General features: G+C 32.4%; 1 protein-coding gene across 1 annotated transcript; it reads right to left on the bottom strand.

Annotated features, from left to right (window-relative positions):
* Window positions 1–414: 414 nt before the first annotated feature.
* Window positions 415–16,987, bottom strand: LOC129229272 (ubiA prenyltransferase domain-containing protein 1 homolog). Its single transcript, XM_054863545.1, has 2 exons — window positions 16,709–16,987; window positions 415–3,568 (listed from the first exon to the last, which is right to left on the bottom strand). Exon 2 carries the CDS (start codon window positions 3,553–3,555, stop codon window positions 2,548–2,550), a length of 1,008 nt encoding a protein of 335 aa, XP_054719520.1. The 5' UTR covers window positions 3,556–3,568; window positions 16,709–16,987; the 3' UTR covers window positions 415–2,547.
* Window positions 16,988–20,992: the final 4,005 nt, after the last annotated feature.

Below are 20,992 nucleotides of genomic sequence, written 5' to 3'. Positions count from 1 at the left end.
CTTCCGGGGCAATCCCCAATCCGGGCAATCCGGGGGAATCCCAATCCGGGGCAATCCCAATTTCCCAATCGCCGAGGAAAGCCAAGATAGGAGAGGGTACCTCGTGCTCTACCATATCTTAGGACAACCCACTGTATGCACACGAGTACATTTAATACAAAGTGACAATCAAGAATTCAAAAATTGCAATTATGTAATTTCAATTCGCCAATCGTCAGACAAAATTTGCCAAATAAGGAACTTTTTTTAGGGGGAGGGGATCACCATGATTTTCCATTGGTGTACAACTGATCAGAAGTCTGCTTTTGCTGAGCAACTGTCTCTTTTCTAAGCCTTTTCATGCATCACTCACACTATTAGATATACTTAATCACACAGTCAAACCAAAATGAGACACAAAACTATGAATTGGAATAAGTACTCATCATTTATCTATAATTTTTACAATTAAACACATTTTTAATATCGTCACAGAATATAAAAATATCAGAAAATCTACAAAAATTAGTACATTTTCATCCACATACATCTGGGCTCAATAATTGGAAGATAGCATTTTTGATAGTGCTGCTACACTTGATAAAAGGTAGCGACATTTTAAGCATAAGGTTTAATTTGATTTTGCTAAAATAATTTCAATAATAGTATACTTTTTAAGGCAGTTTGATTTCAAAGGAATAAAAGGTGTTTATTCCTGTAAATAAATAAATAAATTGCATTTTTTATGGCTTTTAAATCTAAATGCTAAAAATGGAAAAAGTATTTTTTACTTTTATAAAAGGGATAAAATTAAGAATTCAAATAGACCTAAGCCATCAAGTTCGATATTTACATTAGGAAACTTTCAACTATTTCATACATTTTACAAACCAGAGAGACAATATTTTCAAGTGCGAGTGAAAATATTTTATACTTTTATTGAAAATCTAACTTTAACTTTCATTAAAATAAAGATTAGTTATTTTGTAAGTCTCAAGTTTTAAATGCATTGACAGTCTTACCATCAGCACAAAATCTTTTGGGGAGAAGAATCTTTATGGTTTTTAAGTTTTTTTTTTCTTTTTGCGCGCATTAAGAGAATACAGTCGAAATCCTTGAGCTAATCTTAATTATTCAGAACAGTTTCAAAAAAATAATCCTAAAACAACTTGACTGAGACAGAGATTTGTTTCTCAACACTGAATAATGCCTTTGGTCGCTTGTGTTTGAAATTATAAATTAACAAGGATCTACTACAATGTGTTAATTAATGTAATGGTTAGAACACAACTTGAGAGGATGAGATATGCATTAAAAAGGAATAAAATGAATATAGAATATTTTTGGGGCAGATTTAGATGATTTTGTTCAATTTTTCATCACAAAAATGGCATTTAGTAGAGGAATATTTTAACTTGTATATAGGACAAAACTTACAAAATAAGAAAAATAAGTCATGGTTATCAAAGTTCTTATATATTTTATTCAAAATAATACATACAAAAGCTGCCACGTTCTCCCTTTCCCAATTAACTTTATGAATAGGTTCAAGTATCCTTTAATCAATTGCTGTAGCTAGGGGCTAGGGCGCGAAAAAAATGAGCATCACATTATAATTCACATTAAATTTTGCCATTAAAGGAAGTTGTCTGAATTGATAACATCTTGAATCAAACTGAACTAACTAGAATATGATGCAAAATATTATTATTTTTACAAGTGCGGAAATTGTTTAGTTGTTTCTTTTATTTTTATGTTCAGTCAAAAGTGGGAAGCAGAAAACAATCTTGCAATGATTAACATTTTAAAAAGGGAAACATATTTTTTAAACTTATTTATTTACAAAATCTTACTATGAGAGATTTTTTTTTGTGGTGGTTAATATGAATCTTCTGAGGATACCACAAGAAAAAAATCATGAGTTTTAAATTAATCGGAAAAGCGAGTTCGATTCTTTAAAATTATCAGAACATTTTTCTTTTTTTTTTGGAATACAGTAGAATACCTTTATAACGCCGACCTATAATGCAATTCTCTATAAACTACACAATTTTTCAGACGTAAGCAATAAGTTTTGCAGTTGAAAAAAAAACCTTTTTTCACCTTGCAATCATAAAAATTCCAAGGCAAATTAAATTTTGAAATGCTTTTTCATCTCTATCTTAATTCGAAGCTTTTAAGGAAAAATTGGTATTCACAAGGGGAAAAAATGCCAGATTGCTCTAGAAAATGCAGTTGTTGTGCAAACCATAAAGCTAGTAGAAGTGCAGGGTAATTCACTTTCTTTTGATTGTGAAAGCTTTTTTTCTATTGCATAATTAGTGCTTTAGTACTTATTACAGTTAGAACATATTCTGAAAAGCAAATATATAGACATATTCTGAATATCAGTTTTAAAATTTAGAAAATGATCTATATAATGCAAGAACCTGTATTATAACGCAAAAGCTCAGGCCCCAAGGTGTGCGCTATAATGGTCTTCTACTGTACAAGCTTAAATCATGTATTCTGACAAATATTAAAATAATCAACCAAACAATAGATTTCCATTTCCAAAGAAAGCTGCTATCAGTTTACACCAATATAAGGAAACACACCTTTATCAGCCATTATACATGCTATGACATAAAATAAACCAAAATATAAATTAAGCTTTGCTGTTTCCTTTGGTACTTTCTGCAGAGTTCGATCCCTGAACATTTTTTCCAATTTAAATGCAGCAGGCAATGTAATGAGGGGCAAGAAGAACCACAAACTGAAATGTAGCCCAAGAATGGTAAATAATATGTATGGAGAAAATAAAAGAAGAGCATACAAAATATGAGAGCCAGCATACCCAAACAATATGGCAAGTGTTACAACACCAGCTTTATGATCACTTTCCATATCACGTGTGTTATTGCCATGCAATATAGCTTCTGTGTTAAGTGCAAGAGGCATGGCGTAAAACAAGGTATAAAAATCCATGTAACCAGTTTGGGCCATAAATGAGAAGAGGACACTGAGTGGACCAAATGTGACAATGATCAATACATCACCCATCGCTATGTACTTCAATCCTATGCCACCAGTATACAAGAACGAACTTGATAATCCTCCAAAATACACAAGAGCAAGGTGTTCCATTTTAGCATTGGACAGCCATACAGTACCAATGAACCCTGTGCAACCCAGGGTGTATAACATAACTCCCAAATGCACTATTTCATCTGGCGTCAGAATCTTGTCCACCAATGTTCGATCGTCACTCCTTCGGCTATCTATGCCTTTCATGTAATCGAAGTAAGTATTCACAACATTTCCAGCAGCGTGTACCGAAACAGCAGTCAGGCAAGTTATCAAGAAAATGGGAATGTCAAACTGTTCTGTTGTTTTGTACGCTAACGCAGCTCCAATAGCAACAGGAGTCAATGATGCACTGAAAGACCAAGGTCGCAGAGCATGGACATAAGTTGAAAATGTAGACAGTTTTGATGAATGGGCATCAGTAAGAGTTCTCTCATGGTTCATGTGATTTGGCAAATCTCTATGTTCTTGCAGTTCTTCCGAGTTTTGCTGGTATTGCACTGAAGGCATTGTGATGAATTATCTGTAAAAAATGAAATACATTTAAAAAAATTAGCAAGGAAAAATCCTAAACATTAGAGACATCAACAGGAATCTGTCTAAGTCTAGGGCAAGTGCTAATCTAAAAAAGGGGAGGGGGGAGGAGCTCATGAAGATTCCCTTAAGCAACCAAATATAGCCTAGTTGCATTTTAGGTACTTATACAGGAGCCCCTCATTATATTGTGCTTTTTGGGGGACATAGAAAAAACGCAATGTAACCGAGGTCATTAAAAATAGTTCTGTATGCATACAGAAAAATTAATTTATTTATACATTAGAACAATTTTTTTGGTTAAAAGTAACAAAGAAATTAAACTAATTACTGTTATTGTCATAACATGCAGATCTTTAAACACAAATAAATAAACCTATTGTTTGTTGGTAAAATAAGAATCCAAAGTCATTTGCCAGGATTTATCCTTCAACACCTGCTTACAGGGTTCATACTCTATTTGGATGAAAAAATTTCATGACTTTTCCAAGACTTCTTCATGACTTCAATGAAAATTTTCATGACCTCGTTACATGAAGAGAATAGCACTATTTAATCTCAAACTTGGTAATATTTGGAAATGAGCATTAGCAAAACGTCTATATGAATGCCACAGCCTCATTGAAGCACTTACTCGTATTGGAAAAAATATAAGTGCACACTTAAAAAACTAAATTATTCTTATTTGTCTTCATCATATAAATTTAAGTAAAGTAAAAATGCAGTGAAGCGAATATGATGATACTTAAATGTCTGATATTTTTTTAAAAACAGGCAGAATGATATTGAACGGGTTGAATGAGTCATCACTAAGTTTCAATAAATTTGCTTCAAAAGTTGCCTTTTAGTGTCAACAGTGCCTTTAATCATCCACGTAACTTGACAGTATTTTGGTTCTTTGAAGTAAAGCCACATAGTTTAGTTCTTTTTATGTTTTTCTAAACCAGATCTTTTTTGAAAAAACCATTCAGTAATGAATCAATCTTCTGATTCAAAAATATATTTGTTTTGTTTACAAATTTGCATATTTTCAAATGAATATAAATTAATATGTTCAAAAATTCCAGAACACGTTTTAATTCCCGACGTTGAACGTAGCAGTGGATCGCATGGATTAGTTTTGCGTGCCGTATGTTGGGCACTACTGTTTTAGAGCATTAGAATTCCTCTTTTTCTGTATTCTATCGCCTGACTTAAGGTCTTTATTTTCTAAAACATTCAACAAATTAAGATAAACTCTGATAAATTTAATAATAAAGTCCTTACGAGTGATGGAATCGAACTCGCATGCAATTGAATTGCTTTTTTTTTTTTTGAGTGGGTGTGGCAAAACTAAGAACGTGAAATTTTGCTACTACAGAACGTGAAACATAAGAAGTGTTGAAAATAACAGAAAATTCAAAATAAGTGATGTCCAGGCAGTAAAATCACATCGCAAAAAATGGCAAGCAGCTGCTACAGAAGTGGATGCAATGAGATTTCAAAATTCAGATCTGATTTTTGGATTGTTCAATTTTCCACTTTTAATAGCTTTTATGTGCTATACTGTTAAACCATTCAAGATTTTTAATGCTCCTTTAGCTACTGTTCCTTTCTCTTTGTCCAGGAAATTTTTCCATGACTTGAAATAAATTTCCATGACTTTCAATGAAAATTTCAATTTTCCATGACTTTTCCAGGTCTGAAATTCTGTTATTTTTTTCCCATGACTTTCCAGGATTTCCATGACCCGTACGAACCCTGTGCTTACTACTTGCAATCAATGGCGGAACCTAGCAACTTTGCAGGTTCTACTAAAGAGATCCACAGAATCATCTGTCTGTATCGATTTCTTTTCTTCATTTGCGCTTGCTGACCAACATTTTGAAATAGTTGATGGCTTTATTGCAGACCAAGCTTCTTGTGATACATACATTGCGTCAAGTTCATTTTTATCAACAAAGCGGGAAAAGGCTCGATAACGCCTAACAATTTTCGCAGCAGCTTATGTAGGTAATTCCTCTTAAAAGTCACAAATATGCCTTGATCAAGGTATTGAATTAAGCTTGTTGTCGTATTCTTTGGAAGAAACATAGCCATTATTTTTCTACCTGATGACATGAGCTCTTCTTCATCTGGGTAAGCATGGACCTGATCTATTAAAAAGATGACTTTTTTTCCTATCCTCATGTTATGCAAATGAAGACGAACAGAGGTAACAAAGTGGTCAAAAAACTATATTTCAAATAGAAATTGCATCATCCACACATTTTTCAAACTGTCATATATAACAGGCAAATTCTTGTGATTTACATGCTTTAAAAGTCTGGGATTTTGACTTTTATCAATAACAAGTAGTTTCAGATTATCCTCACCAGTTATGTTTGTACAGAAGAGTCTCGTAAATCATTCTTTTCGCATCTTAAAGCCAATGCACTTCGTTTTCGAAGCCCTTAAGTCTTGAGTTTTATCAGGAAGCATTAGGTAACTACATCAACTCAACTACGAAGCCTAGACAGGGTGTGGACAGGAACGGGAAAAAAAAGTTCCCTGATTAAATTCACTAAATTTCCCTGATTTACGTTACCAATGATAATGGTTTCCTTTCTTTGCCTTACCTGAAAAGCATTGCATATTAAATAAAATGCAGTGTTTAAAACAGTTTAAGCTGTTGATTAAAAATATATTTTGAAAAAAAACTCCTTTTTTTTGGTAAAAATATTAAACTATCAACAGAGAAATAGTGTAAGAAATCTAAAGCAAATACTTCCAGGATTAACATAAGTTAACACAAAAATTCTAAGAAATTATTAAAACCACTCTTAAAGACATATTTAACCATGATAAAACTGAAACATTTTAATGGAAATAATCTTGAACTAACTTTTTTCAAACTGTAATTGTTGCTGGAAGAATAACAAGTGATATAAAGTATAGAATAATACTTACGTAAATAATACTGCTGTGTGCAGGTAAACGGCAGTATCTGCAGAAATTAGTTTCTGAGATATGAGGAAATGTGTGCAGTGGATTCAGTACTAACAATAGGAAAATGTTGGAATGAGACGCTTTCGCGCCTCTTTTTTAGCGGAAACCAAATGCTAGTATGTTCCATAAAGATAATGTAGAATAGATGACAAAAATGCAAAAAAATAAAAATGCAGTTACTGCTCTTTATCTGCACATGGCAAAACAGACATATTTATGTAAAACAAATTGAAATCTTTCAACAACCAGTCATATTGAGCAATACTCTAATCAAGGCCCTATGTTTCTCACTACCTCAATTGTTAATTTCAATAATTTAAAAAATAAAGATTTTTTCTTGAAATTGTAATAACAGTATGCTAATTCAATACAATGAGTAAAGGCAAGGGAGCAAAGTCATTAATGACTGCTCCCTCTTTGCCTGTAGGGTTGTTTATTTTACGTAGCATGGAATGTGTGGAAGGAAAATTCAAGCTGGGTAAAATAGACAACTTTACAGACACAGAAGCAATCTTAGGAAGCTCATCCTAAGATTGACTTCTTTGACCTCGAGGAAAAAAGATGCACAAATATGCGGCACTGCATAATCGCACCTCAATAATTTTACTTTTTAAAACAAATAATTGGAGGAAAATTCGTAGGGAATCAAAGAAAGTGCTTAATTTTACAAGGAAAAAAATTTTTTTTTTCTTCATTTGATCAATTTTCCCTAAATTTTTGTTTTTCTTTCAAAATTCCCTGATAATTCCTTGATTTTCCCCTGAGTGATAAAAGTCCCCGACTTTTCCTTGATCTCCCTGATCTGTCGCCACCCTGCTAAATCGATAATTTTTTGATTCAACTTATTGGAAAAGCATGCTGCTGCTGTATCATCAGCCAATAGTTTTTTACCACAAATATGCAATTGGCCTTTTTTGTTGTCTTTTTTGCCACCTACAAAGCCCCAGCTACCACTTGTTTCAAAGTACATTTCTGCCAAAAGTTGGGCTTTTTCTTTTATAATATGGCCAGATAACGGAGTTATGATTGCACATTGTTCGAGAAACCTCAGAAGTAAAGCTCAGTAAGTTTCATCCTTGGACAATAGCAGATCCAACCCCAAGTTCTTTTGTTACCGAAACTTGCTTTGCTTCTTTTTAAATTTTATTACTAGTTTCTCATTTTAGTTTGACTGCAAAACGTTACCTGCTTTTTTTAAATAAATCTGAATCATGCAATTCTTGTACTAGTGGGAAATGGTAAGGGTGATACTTGTTTTCTTGCAATGTGTCCATAACTTTACTTTGTGAAAGTGCACCTTCTCTCTAGCAATTGTGCATGAACTCACACTTGGGTTTTCCATCACTTGTTCCAGCACATACAGGGGTCTGGCCAGAGCAAATTTGGGTCCGTTAACGGATCCTTCACAAAAATCCGATCAACCAAAACGGACCCTTCACAAAATTCTGGTAAACAAAAATGGATCTTTCACAAATTGTTTATTGAAAGAGCAAATCTCAAATTAAAATAATACAGCATATTTAAAGTTAAATTAGGGGAATCAACTTATACAAAATCAGCTAATTTTGCAAAAGGAAAAAAAAAAAATCGGCACTCTTGTGATGCTCCTGCAAGCCATAAATAATTACTACCGCCAAATAAATATAATGCCTGTTGTTGGTTTCTTTGAAAGGAATTAACAGCTGAAAGTCAGTTTGGTTTATGATTTTGCTTGTTTGTTTTATGCAGTGGTGTTGTTGTAAACTTCTTTTTAAAAGCGTCAACATTCTCTGAATAGGCGTAGTAAGCACTTTTCTCCCCACTCATGATTTAATCATCAATAATATACAGCAAAATGAATTTAGAACTGCAAAGGATAGTATGGGTGGGGCGGATGTGATCGCTTCAGATAGGGTTACAAAATTTAAACGTATTGCCAATTAGTGTCTGGTGGTGTGATGTTAAACTGTTATTTTGGGAGAAAGTTATATGGGTTTGGTTTTTCAATACTAAAAAGGATAATTAACTGTAAATAAACTTTTATTTACCGTTATTTTTTTCTATAGATGTCTACATTTTGAAAAACGCAATCTTTTTACATCCGATATGAGAATCATATTTTATTCTTTTTTTCAAGCTAACTTCGCTTTATTAGGATGCAAATAAATGAAAAGTCTCTTTATTTATTGCAACAAAGCTTATTTCAAGTTTTTAAAGGGGAATTCCATTTTCTTTTATGAGTCAATAATTCAAATGCTGAATCGATGGTTTATTTTTTATTTTATTTATTTATTTATTTTTGTTTCAACTGTGTCCAGATATTAATGATATGTTTATTATAGGACTCTAAAATGCAATTAAAAGTAATTTTATCAAAAATATTTATTTTACAAGTTTGATTCCTTCACTTCGAGGATTGCAATCTCTTTGCATCCGCTGTGGAAATCTGATTTTTCGAATTTTCGATGTTTAGTACGCTTAGTTAAGAGGTAAAAACATAAGATATTTTTTTACTTTTGTGAAAATCACGGAGTTTATAAGGTTTGAACGAAACTCTGTGCTCTTAAACAGTGTCTTGGGTTAAAAAGTTAAATGCTGAACCCCTGCCTAATTTTTTTTTTCTTACAGTTATTTTAAATACTATACAAAAAACATTTCTAGTATAATTTAACATGATGTAGAATGGTAGATAAATATTGATACTTGAGGGGTGCCCATCTCCCAGGGAGCGATGCCTCCCCCCTCTCTTCAAATACTAGAAAAACACTCAAGAATGATATTCTCAACAGAAAAGAGAGAAAACACTCAACTTTAAGTGTCAATGATGCAGTTTCCATCATCTCAAGAGTCTAAACTTTCGTTTTTACAAGAAAAAAAAATTAATTATTTGATTTTTCACAAAAATAATTGATTTTTCACAAAATTATTTTATTTTTCACAAAAAACGGACCCTGTGAAAAATCCTGGACAGACCCCTGACATATTCCTCTTTATCGGCAGAACAGTCATCCTGGCTCCTTTCCTGGTTCGGGAAGACAGGAATCATTTTTCAACAGGATGGTAACCCTGCTCATTTTCAAATGCCGTTTGGAATTTTCTGCCTGAACAGTATCCCCAATGGATTGATCATATGGATCCCATTCCCAGTGGCAGATTGGTTGAATAAATCGGCCCTGGCATTAGTAGATGTAGCGGCCCCATAGCTCTTATTGATATTAAATTTTACGTAACGATTGGGATATCACTTAAATATGAGGAAATTATGCTGAACTAAATATGTTTTCTTTAAACAAAATTTAACAGATAGGAACACTTCTGCGCTTTAATGGTGAACAAATTGATACAGTACTAGCTAAACCTTACTTTGAAGGAAAATTGTGATTGCAATTATCCCTCATTTAAGTATTTTTATCAGGGATCACGCTAAGGATTTCGAATCGTTCGCCAGTAAATTCGCCAAATTTTTAAAGTGTTAGCCAAATTTCAAAAGTTTTTGTCAAAGACTAACTTTAACTCATTTTAAATGTATTTTTGTCTGCAGAAATATTTAATCAGAAAGTGAAGTATAACTTAATTTTTGACAATTTTTTGAGGATAGAAGCAGGGGTATATCCAGGAATTTTTGTCCGTTTTTAGGAATTTGGTGATAAAAAAAATGCAAATTAAGTAGTTTTTCCATAAATCATACGTAATTTTTCAAAGGAAAAAATGGCTAAAAACAACTTTAAGTGATATTTATCATTCTTTATAAATTTGAGAGTAGAAATAAAAGCTTTTAACGAAGTAAAGACTGCATTCCTATCTTACTCCGATGTTTCAGACATCGAACACAATGAAACAAACGGGCCATTCAACAAGGTATCCGCCAACACTCTACTCGGTGTGAACGGTCTTAATTTTTATCTAGATTGACTTCTGAAGGGAGATTTTTTTTCCTCTGTGTATATTTTAGAGAATTTTCTGTTCGCCGATTTTATCGTATTTGGCGCATTGGCGAATGCTTAACGCGGTCCCTGTTTATAATGCCCGGAACTTGATTGAATATTTCCATAATGACAACACTGCTTGGCTATTATGTCCTTTTCTGCAGTCATAAAAAGTAACTTAATTGCCATGTTATGTGAAACTGAGCTTGTTGGGATTTACTACCAGGCATCATTAACACAAAAAAATATTACTTCCGGGTTTAAAAAACCTGGAATATATCCATTTAACAGCGAGCCGTTTGGAGATGAAGAGTTTTTGAAATCGCATGTTACAGACTATCCCTTGACGATAAATAATGATAATAACAGTAGTTGTCTTCCTTCACCATCTAGCCCACCTGACAATCCTGTTAATATCATTGTTAGCATGCCATCCTCATCTCATATTTTGTCGCTTAGTCCTGCAGACATACGGCCATTTCCCAAAGCAGAACCCAGGAATCCCCTGAAGAAAAATAAAGGAAAGAAGAAAGGACGCGCGAACAAAGATATTGACAGATACCCCAGAGAAGACAGAAATTGAAGAAGCAGAAGCTGCCAGACTAGAAAAAAAAAGCATCAACCAAAACCTGTATGCAAAAAACTAAAAATTAAAAAAACATTTGAGTTTAAAGATGAATCCAATGATAGTGAAGGGTCAATTTCTTTACAAGACACTTCAGATGAAGGAATATTTAATCCTCATATGCATGATGACCTGGAAATAGCACAAGAGATTGACTGGATGGAGGACAAACCAAACATAGGAGAAAATGAATTTGTGCTTGTCAAATTCTTTACCAAACGGTCAATTGTTTACTATGTTGCAAAACTGGAGAGCATTTATGATACTGAAAGCTACAATGCAAAATTTATGAGAAAGGACATGAAAGGAAATTTTAATTTTCCTCAACAGGATGACTGTAGCATTATAGATAAAACAGATATTATCATGAAATTACCGCCACCACAATTGGTTGGTGGGACCAGTAGAGCAGTCTTGTTTTTCTTTTAATGTAGACCTTTCTAATTATGACATTTGCTACTTTTTCAGTAATTTTCAAATATGTCCCACTCCTCCCACCCAGGAGGGAGGAATGGGGCAAAATTCTTGAAATTTGTAATTAGTCAAGTGTGAAAATAATAAAATGTTTAAACATTATGTATATTTTTAAAATGTAGTTATAATATGCAAGTTTATTGTGTGATCTTTTGCATTTATGAATAAGTAGAGGATTATAAATAAGAATCATATATGTGAAAAGTGTACCAATACTCCCTCCTCTCCCCTATGTATGTTGCATAACTCAAGAACGGTATGTCGTAGAACGTTGAAATTTGGTACGTAGACTTCTAGTGGGGTCTAGTGGTGCATTTCCCCTTTTGGTTGCCATTCGGGTGTTTTTAAAGGCCTCTTTTGTCCCTTTTTGGGGGGTGGGGAATCATTCTTAATTTTGATGTAAACTCAAATGGTGTTATAATTTGGCGGACACTTGGCGATATATCGCCAGTCCTTTGGTGGTCAACTTGGCAAAATTTGGAGATTGTTTTTTTTTAAATTTGTTTCAATTTGGCCCATGTTGGTGATATTTAGAGAGTAAGCTATTGAATCACATTAAAATTGCCTGTAATGGGGAAATGACATTAAATTGGAGTAAAAGGAAGTCGTGTAATGCACACATTAGCTGGTTTTATTTTCACTTTAAAATATTGTACAATCAATTGTTTATATACATATTTATGTATGCTCTATTTTTATATTAAAATATTACTTGAATAGGAAAAATCTATGGATTATTATTAATTATTTTCAAACTTCAAATTTTTAACTGAAATATTTTCAGTTTACTGAGGAAGTGGACAAAATAGACAAAATGACATTTTGTCCGGGACGGTTTTTTTAAGCGTTTTTTTTTTTTATTGGGGTGGACAAAATAGAACAACTCTGATCAATTTATTTTCAAGAATCTCTTAAACACTTTTGTTCAAAGATAAATAAAGGCAATAGGAAGAATAAAACAGAAAAGCACATACCGTCGAAAGAAAAGACTAGAAATGGGGTGTTAATAAATTGGTTTGCATGAAAAGGTTATAATTTAGTGTTTCTTCTGGACTGACAAAAAGAGACTGCTGCTGTATTTGTTACACAGAAGGCAAAGGCCTGGATGGGAAGTCGAAGTAATTAACCAATCGAAATCTTTTTTAATCAACAAATTTGAAGAGAGCATCCTAAAATTGCAGTTTTTAAAAAACTGTTACAATGATCAGGGGTCTGGCCAGAGGATATTTGGGTCTGTTAACGGACCCTTCACAAAAATCCGATCAACCAAAACGGACCTTTCACAAAATCCCGATCAAACAAAATGGACCTTTCACAAAATCCCGATCAAACAAAACGGACCCTTCACAAAATTCTGATAAACAAGATCGGATCTGTCAAATTGTTTATTGAAAGAGCAAATCTGAAAGCAAAATAACGCATATTTCTGTGTATAAACCATTTTTGGAACCTTTTTTTAAGTCAAATTAGAGGGATCAGCTTATACAAAATCGGCTAATTTTGAAAAAAATAAATAAAAAAATCGGCACTCTTGGGATGCTCCTGCAAGCGATAAATAATTGCTACTGCCAAATAAATATAATGGTTGTTTGTTTTATCACAGCTAATTAGCAGCGGTGTTTTTGTAAACTTTTCTGAAAAGGCATTGATAAGCACTTTTCTCTGCTCATGATTTAATAAACAATAATAATATATATCTGCGAAATGAACTTAGAACTGCAAAGGGATAGTAAGGGTGAGGAAAAAATATGATCGCTTCAGATAGTATTACCAACTTCAAAATTATCACCACTTAGCGTCTGGCGTTGAACCTTTATAATGACTTGATTAGAAAATATTCTCATCATTTTGCCAGTTTGTCAATATTTGCGTTTTTATGGTGCGGTGCGATGTTTAATTGTTATTTTGGGAGAAAATTATATGGGTTTTGATTTTTCGATGCTGACAAGGATGATTAACTCTAAATAAACTCTTTTAATTACAGTTTTTTTTTCTTTAGATGTCTACATTTTGAAAAATGCAATCTTTTAACATCCGACATGAGAATCATATTTTGTTCTTTTTTCAAGCTAACTTCGCTTTATTAGGATTCAAATAAATGAAAAGTCTCTTTATTTCTGTTAGAACTCTCATTTCAAGTTTTTAAAGCAAAATTCCATTTTCTGTTATGAGTCAAAAATTAAAATACTAAATAGATGGTTGATTTTATTTTATTTTTTGGGTCAACTGTGTCCACAGATATTAATGATATGATTATCATAGGACTCTAAAATCCAATTTTAAAATAATTTTATCAAAAATATTTCTTTTACAAGCCGTTTTTATACTTTTGATGCATTCACTTTGAGAATTGCGATCTCTTTGCATCCGCTATGGGAATCCGATTTTTCGAATTTTTAATGATTATTACGCTTTGTTAAGAGGTAAACAATTGAAATATCTTTTTGTTTTTGTTAAAATCACGGAATTTATAAGTTTTAAACGAAATTCTGTGCTTTTTAAGAGTATCTTGGGTCAAAAAGTTGAATGCTGAACCCTATTCTGAATTTTATTTTATTTATTTATATTTTTGTTACAATTATTTTAAATACTGTACAGAAATATATCTAGTATAATTTAACATAATGCAGAATGGTAGATAAATATTGATACTTGAAAGAGCAATGCCCCCCCCCCCCCCCCCCGGCCAAATATCAGAAAAAAAATCCAGAATGATTTTCTCGACGTAGAAGATTGATTGATGCAGTTTGTGCCATCTCTAAATTCTAAAATTTCGTTTTAACTAAAAAAAAAAATAATAATTTTTTTTTTTTGCGAAATTTTTTGATTTTTCACAAAATTAATTCATTTTTCACAAAATTATTTTATCTTTCACAAAAAACGGACCCTGTAAAAAATCCTGGACAGACCCCTGACGATGCTATGCTTTTATCATTCGGCAAAATTTGGAGTTTCACAAGGTAACAGGCCTGACTTTAGGGCATGTCAGCCTACTGAAAGGGCCCACTTCGGAATTGGAGTAGTATATTAAATTTTATTATTTTTAATAGGATGAGGGCCCCAGAGACCAAACTGACAAGGAGCAAGCCTTGGCTCTCGACAGCTACTCTTGACAGGCTAGTTTCGTTACGCTTTCATTAACGTGAACAAAACAAAATTAAAGATAATTTAATAAAATACACTTTTGTGAACGAATGCTAGAAAACTGACAGTGGAAAGTCTTCAGTTCCATGCAGAAAATAGTTACAGATTCAGGGCCCGCACCAACCATTCGCTATCGCGCCAAATTCGATACAATTGCAAATTTCGCAAAACAAACTTTTATTTGGATTGGAGATTAGAAAATTCTCCTAGATTTCCAGAAATGATGTTTCTCTTAATCTTCAAAATTAGAGATGTACCGAGTACTCGGTAACTACACGGTACTCAGTCAAATTCTGATCAGATACTCGGCCAATACCGAGTAGTTGCAAAAAATTGAATATTATCCAAGACAGATACTAAAATTTATTTAAAAAAAAGAGCAAACATTATATTCTGCAATCATTTACAATTAAAATTTTTAAGTCAAATATAAATTTTGAGAATAATGAAGTTTCTAATGCCCTTCAATGGAATACATCTTTATTTTAATGTCTTCAAAGTTAATAAAACTTATTTATTAAAAATTATGCAAAAAAAGGTAAGTATAGAAAATATGGAATTTTTATGTTAAAAATGGATTTTTGCTTCAACCAAAAATTAGTTATAAAAAGTATAAAAATATATTTGCTTAAAAAATAAAAGGAAATAAAACAACGTTAAAAGTACAGTGCAGGAATACTGCAGACACATGTTTTGGCCTTACAAGGAATTCTTTTTTCAATGCACAAAATGGGAGCTCATGGATTTAAAGACAACAATCGGATAATTTTTGTCGAACGTCTTTACATTCTTTAGCTCACATGTTATGCACTGATAAAGACGTTCCTAGTAATGGGGGGGGGGGCAGAAACACGTGTCTGCATTGTTCCTGCATGTTTGTTTTATCTGCTTTTAAAAATTATTTATTATTTGGCGGACTAGAACTATAATTGATTGTTATATACCGTGAAAACCCTCCTAACATACACTCCTCAAAGGCAGACAATTTTTAATTCCCCAGTTCCAATGCAAATAATTCTTAAACCCCTGTCCTGCGGACACCTCTCTATTGCGGACAAAAAAAAATTGTCCTGTTAGTGTCTGCATTAGAGGGATTTTACTGTAATTTGTTTTAATTCCAACTTGATTAATCATACCTTTTATTTATTTTTAATTTTAAAAATAATTTTTTTGTAAAATTTTAGACACAATCAAAATTGTTTATATAATGCGTGATTAAATTTCAGCAGGAATTTAGTTTTAAAAACCATTATATGGACAAGGAGGTCTATACTACTATTCCAATAAGTTCAAAATTCATCATGTGTGTCGATGGTTCTTCTTAAAACATAATTGGTACTTGGTAACTCGGCCGAGTAGTGAAAGGCCAAGTACTCGGAAACTCGGTACTCGGCTGAGTAGTGAAAGGCCGAGTACTCGGTACTCGGCCAAAGTGCTACTCGGTACGTCTCTATTCAAAATGATGTTAAAAGATCATTGAAAGTTCTGCAAGAGATAAAGAGAAAGCCCGCAAAATTGAGAATTTATTTGGAGTTGCTGCCCACCACGAGAAATAAGGATTGTATAATGAAAAATAATATTTTTATACATTGTTATTTAGTTTATGCTGCAAATTTAAAATGTAAGTAAATGCTTGCACTGCATATTTCATAAAATTATACACTGCTTGCTGATTGAAATTTTCTAAACAAAAATATTTTCACTGTAAAATTTAAAATTTGGATAATTTTCTGGATAACTAACTCTGTATAACTAATTTTCTGGAAATTCCCTCACGCAGGCTCTGAGTTGTAATGTTCTCAAGATTTTTCAACATCTATTGTAAACACTAATAGGATTGAATTCATTGACCGAGCTTAAATACAAGTTATTGCATAGTAAAACATCAGTTGCTGTGTAACTCGAAATTAAAACTGAAAAAAGGGTTTTAATGCACCTTCCAAGTATTAAAAAAATAATTAATAATTACAACTCATAAATGTTAAAATCAATAATCATGACGTAATTAACTTACTTTTAAATGCGGTTACTTTGAAAGGATGTCAAAGAATCTTTTTCAGATTTTAATTAGAGACTGAAAAATCTCTGTGTACATTACAAACCTCCAACATTACACAAATGGTTTTAAAGCAATCAATGTTTGACTAATGTTTTCTCGAAGGGCATAAATGTTACTTTCCCTTACAAAAGTGCTGTAGAAGAATATAAACATGATAGTTGTATTTATGTTTGTTATTAGTATTAAGAATTTATATAAATAAGCGTTCTCAACTGGGAAAAAATTACTTTTCCCCTCACCGCATAACAAAATTTTGTGTTGTGTGCAACAGAAGAGCTGAGTTGTAAAATTTTATCATGCACGTATTTTTGTTTTGTTGCTATTAAAAATTTGAATTAAAACTTATCATGATAAATTGATGAAAATCAAAAATTGCATTTGAATGAATTTTTAAAATATCTTTCAGCCAAAAACTCTTTATAGTACTTACTGTTTGAAATTCGAAAACAGAAGATCTAACCTGAGTAAAAACGATAATATTTATTTCGATATAGAAAGTAAAATTTAATGTATCAATTGAAATTTTATATTAGTCGTTCGGATTGAGTTTGATTAATAAAAAAAAGTTTTATTTTATAGCTTGCTTTGGAAGAGCTCTACCGGTTGCGACCGATAACGTGACAGCAAATGACGTCAACGCATCTAAAGACTTTAAGCGCTTATCACACGATCCAACCTGAGACAAGTCCAAGCAACGCTGAAGTTCGAGCTATCCTCTATACCAGCCAACACTGGCAGAGCTCAGACTTGTTTCTAAACCATGACGTCATCGCTACTATTGTGGGTTGCCGTAAAAGTTCGGATCGTCTGCTCTCAAAACAAATACTTGGTTTGCTAAAATAAGTTTTTATCTCTTCATGCGGGCTTTTTTTTTACTTGTTTCATCGCCGATAGTTTTAGTAAATTGTTTGAAAAAAAGGACTTTATTTTTATACATTTTTTTTTTGTTCCGTATGCTATTTTTTTACTTTCTTTCCTTTTTCAATAAAAATCTTGTCATTGTTCACTTTCAAGTAAAAAAAGGTGCTAAATTTTAACTGCATAAAAATTGTCTTTTTTGTCTTCATTTGTTTGGTTATAAATTTTTCCCTATGCAGATTCAAAATAATGACTTATGAAAAATGGCTTTTATAATTTAGTTCCATGATTTTTTTTCTCATCTCGTTTGTGCGCAAAAATGCAGAAGAAATTTATTGAATTTAAAATTTTCCTAAAAAAGCGCTATTAATGTAGGTTTAATTAACTAAAGACTAACAGCTGAAGTAAATTAATTTTATATCAATTTTATAATAACAAAAAGGCTTTTTTTCCCCACAGAATACATTTAGAAATCTGCTGCCCCCCTCCCCCTCACACACACATAACTTTTGAGTGAATAGTCAGATTTGAACAAACTTTCTGTTTGAAAAATTTCAGCGAGCACACCTCATTTCCAGATTTTACTTTTTGATTTGAAATATATTTTGTTTCATTTTTTACGCATCAAAGGAACGTAACATTAGCCTCTAAGGGAACATTTAAGGCAAAGATAAATCCCTAACTTAAAGGTGAATTTGCTTCAAACAAACAGTTGGAAAAAGTTCTTGGTGATGAACATGTATATAGAAAAGGTATTTGTCAATTTACTATTTTAAAAGTATTTTTTGAACAACTGAAAATTTTTTAACATTCAGAATAACAGAAAACATTATTTTTTATCACCTAAAAAAAATTAAGGGGGGGGGAGGATTTGTGCAGATTTTGAATACATTCGCAATTTTCGGTATCAAGGAATATATAAAAAAGCTATCACTAAAATTGAAATGCCATATCTCGTAGACCTGAATATTGACACAAGAGATAAACATGACTTAACCAAAATGAAAGGAATATGAAATGCAAATGGTTTTACTAATGCTGCGGAATTGAAGGGAAATGCCTAGCTACCAATTCTGACTCCTGTACCATACAATTAGTCGTAATCCGACTCCCCAGCTGTGGCAGAAATTCATTACTTCCATCTTTTTTTTTTTTTTTACTTCATAAGTTAATTTATTATATTTTCCCTATTCAGATTAAAAATGTACATTATGAAAAATTGTTTGAATAATTTAGTTCTATGATTTTCTTTCTCTATGCATGTACAAAGAAATGCTAGAGAAAATTTTAGGGCCTCCAACTCCGACTCCTGCACCCCCAAAATTAGTCGTACTCCCACTCTGCAGCTTCGGCAGAAATTCCTTATTTTCATCCCTTTTGTCTTACTTTATTGAGTACCGGTACTGGCACGGCTTTGCCAGTAGTAGAAAAATAAAAGGTGGTTTGGTTTGCCTGTATATTTACAAATAATGGATGATGAATTTCTCGCCAATTTGCTGTGTTCATTTGCTCTCAAATGTTACGGTTCCATGTTATGATAAATGGGAAATTTATTTGTCCAGGTTATGATAATTTCCTTGGTAAAATATTCTTAACATTGGAATAGTAAAAGAACAAAATGGAATTTTCGAAAATTTCTTCGAGGTGCTCACCCATATGCTACAAACTAATTCTGCTCCAAATTTCATAAAAATCAGCCGAGCGGTCTAGGCGCTATGCGCGTAACAGACGTACAGAGATCCAGAGACAGACACAGACTTTCATCTTTATTATTAGTAAAAGATTATTTTTTCCCTATTCAGGTCAAAAATTTTACAAAATGAAAAAGTTTAAATTACTAATTCAATGATTTTCTTTCTCCATGCTTGTACACAGAATTTTTTGAAAACATTTTAGGTCCTCTGACTCCTGTATCCCAAAACTAGTTGTACTCCGACACCAGTACGTAGTGTTTTCAACCCTAATACTACCCTAATATTAATATCTGTACCTCAGGTCAGAACAACGTAAGTCATAGAATGGTAACTTTAGAGGCGAGAGGAAAAACTTTTGTCTGCCGCATGCAAAAGATTGAACATGCGCTCAACACAGACACAAATGCCTACATACACACACACGAACTCCTACACACACAGCACTGCATATACAACACGCACACACATGCATACATACACATATACACGCACCCACATACATGCGCCTACACAAACACACACGCGCATTCATACACACACACGCTCGTGATTACGAAAAACATAATTTGAATTCAAGATGCCAAAAATTCAAATTAATATAATTTTTTTTTTAGAATTGCATTTACATGGCTCGATGCGGAATGAATAGGATTCTACGTACAATATAATAATGAACGAATTGAAAATCACAATTTTTGGACTTACATCAGTCTGGCTCTGAGGTACAGGTATTATGGAAGAGGTATGGAAAGTGTTCACATATGCAGGAAGATGTTATATTCACAAGTACCCCATCTTATCTACCTTACAGCTGACTTTCAAAAGAAGTTGATTCAATTTAAAAAGTTATGTCATAAATTCACTTGCATGTTCATATAATGGTTTGCAACAGCTAAGTTTAGCTCCATAATTAGTTTAAAATATGTTTTTACAAGGAAAGGACATATTGGTAAAATTATATACAACACCCGCTAAAACAAAGATTATGTCACCAAGAGGTAGGACTGGTACTGTCATATTTTGAGAATTTTAAATATTTTTTGCTTGAGGTTATCTTAGTAAAACATGCCATGTACACATGTGACCCATGTTCAAATGTGCCCCTTTTTCCCCTACATAGTCATAAAAAATGCAAATTAACATCTAAAATACATCATTAAGAGTTGTGCTAAAAATGTTTATTTTTTAAAAAAGAAATTAATAAACTCATAATTAAAAAATCAACTTTAAGAAATCTTACTGTGTTCAAAAAATTCAGGTAGAGTCTTAAAAAATGCAAATTATTATCTTAACTACTAAAGGCAAAACTTGATGAAGGAAACATGAAAAGTTTTTACATCATCCCATTTAATTGAAAATTTTCCATCAAACCCCACTTCATACCGGATAACCTGCAAAAATCTGTCAGATATCCCGTGTACGGTGTGGGCTGGCTGGATCAGATACCGGATTGTTAAAAAAAATACCCGGAAACCGAAGTTCCCAAACAATTGGTGCAACATTGTTAACATATTCGCAAAGTAATGACATAAACAGCAAGTACACCAAATTGAATAACAATGTTTATTTTAAATATAAAAACTATAGCAAATGTTCCAATCATGCTTTACTCAGGTAAAGAACTATTCGTTAAAAAATAGCATAAACTATAATAAAAGAACAGAATAAAAAAAATACTATAAAATCA

Source organism: Uloborus diversus, chromosome 9 (genome assembly GCF_026930045.1).
Source record: "Uloborus diversus isolate 005 chromosome 9, Udiv.v.3.1, whole genome shotgun sequence".
NCBI classification, from domain to species: Eukaryota; Metazoa; Arthropoda; class Arachnida; order Araneae; family Uloboridae; genus Uloborus; species Uloborus diversus.
This window is presented reverse-complemented; position numbering and strand designations above follow the sequence as displayed.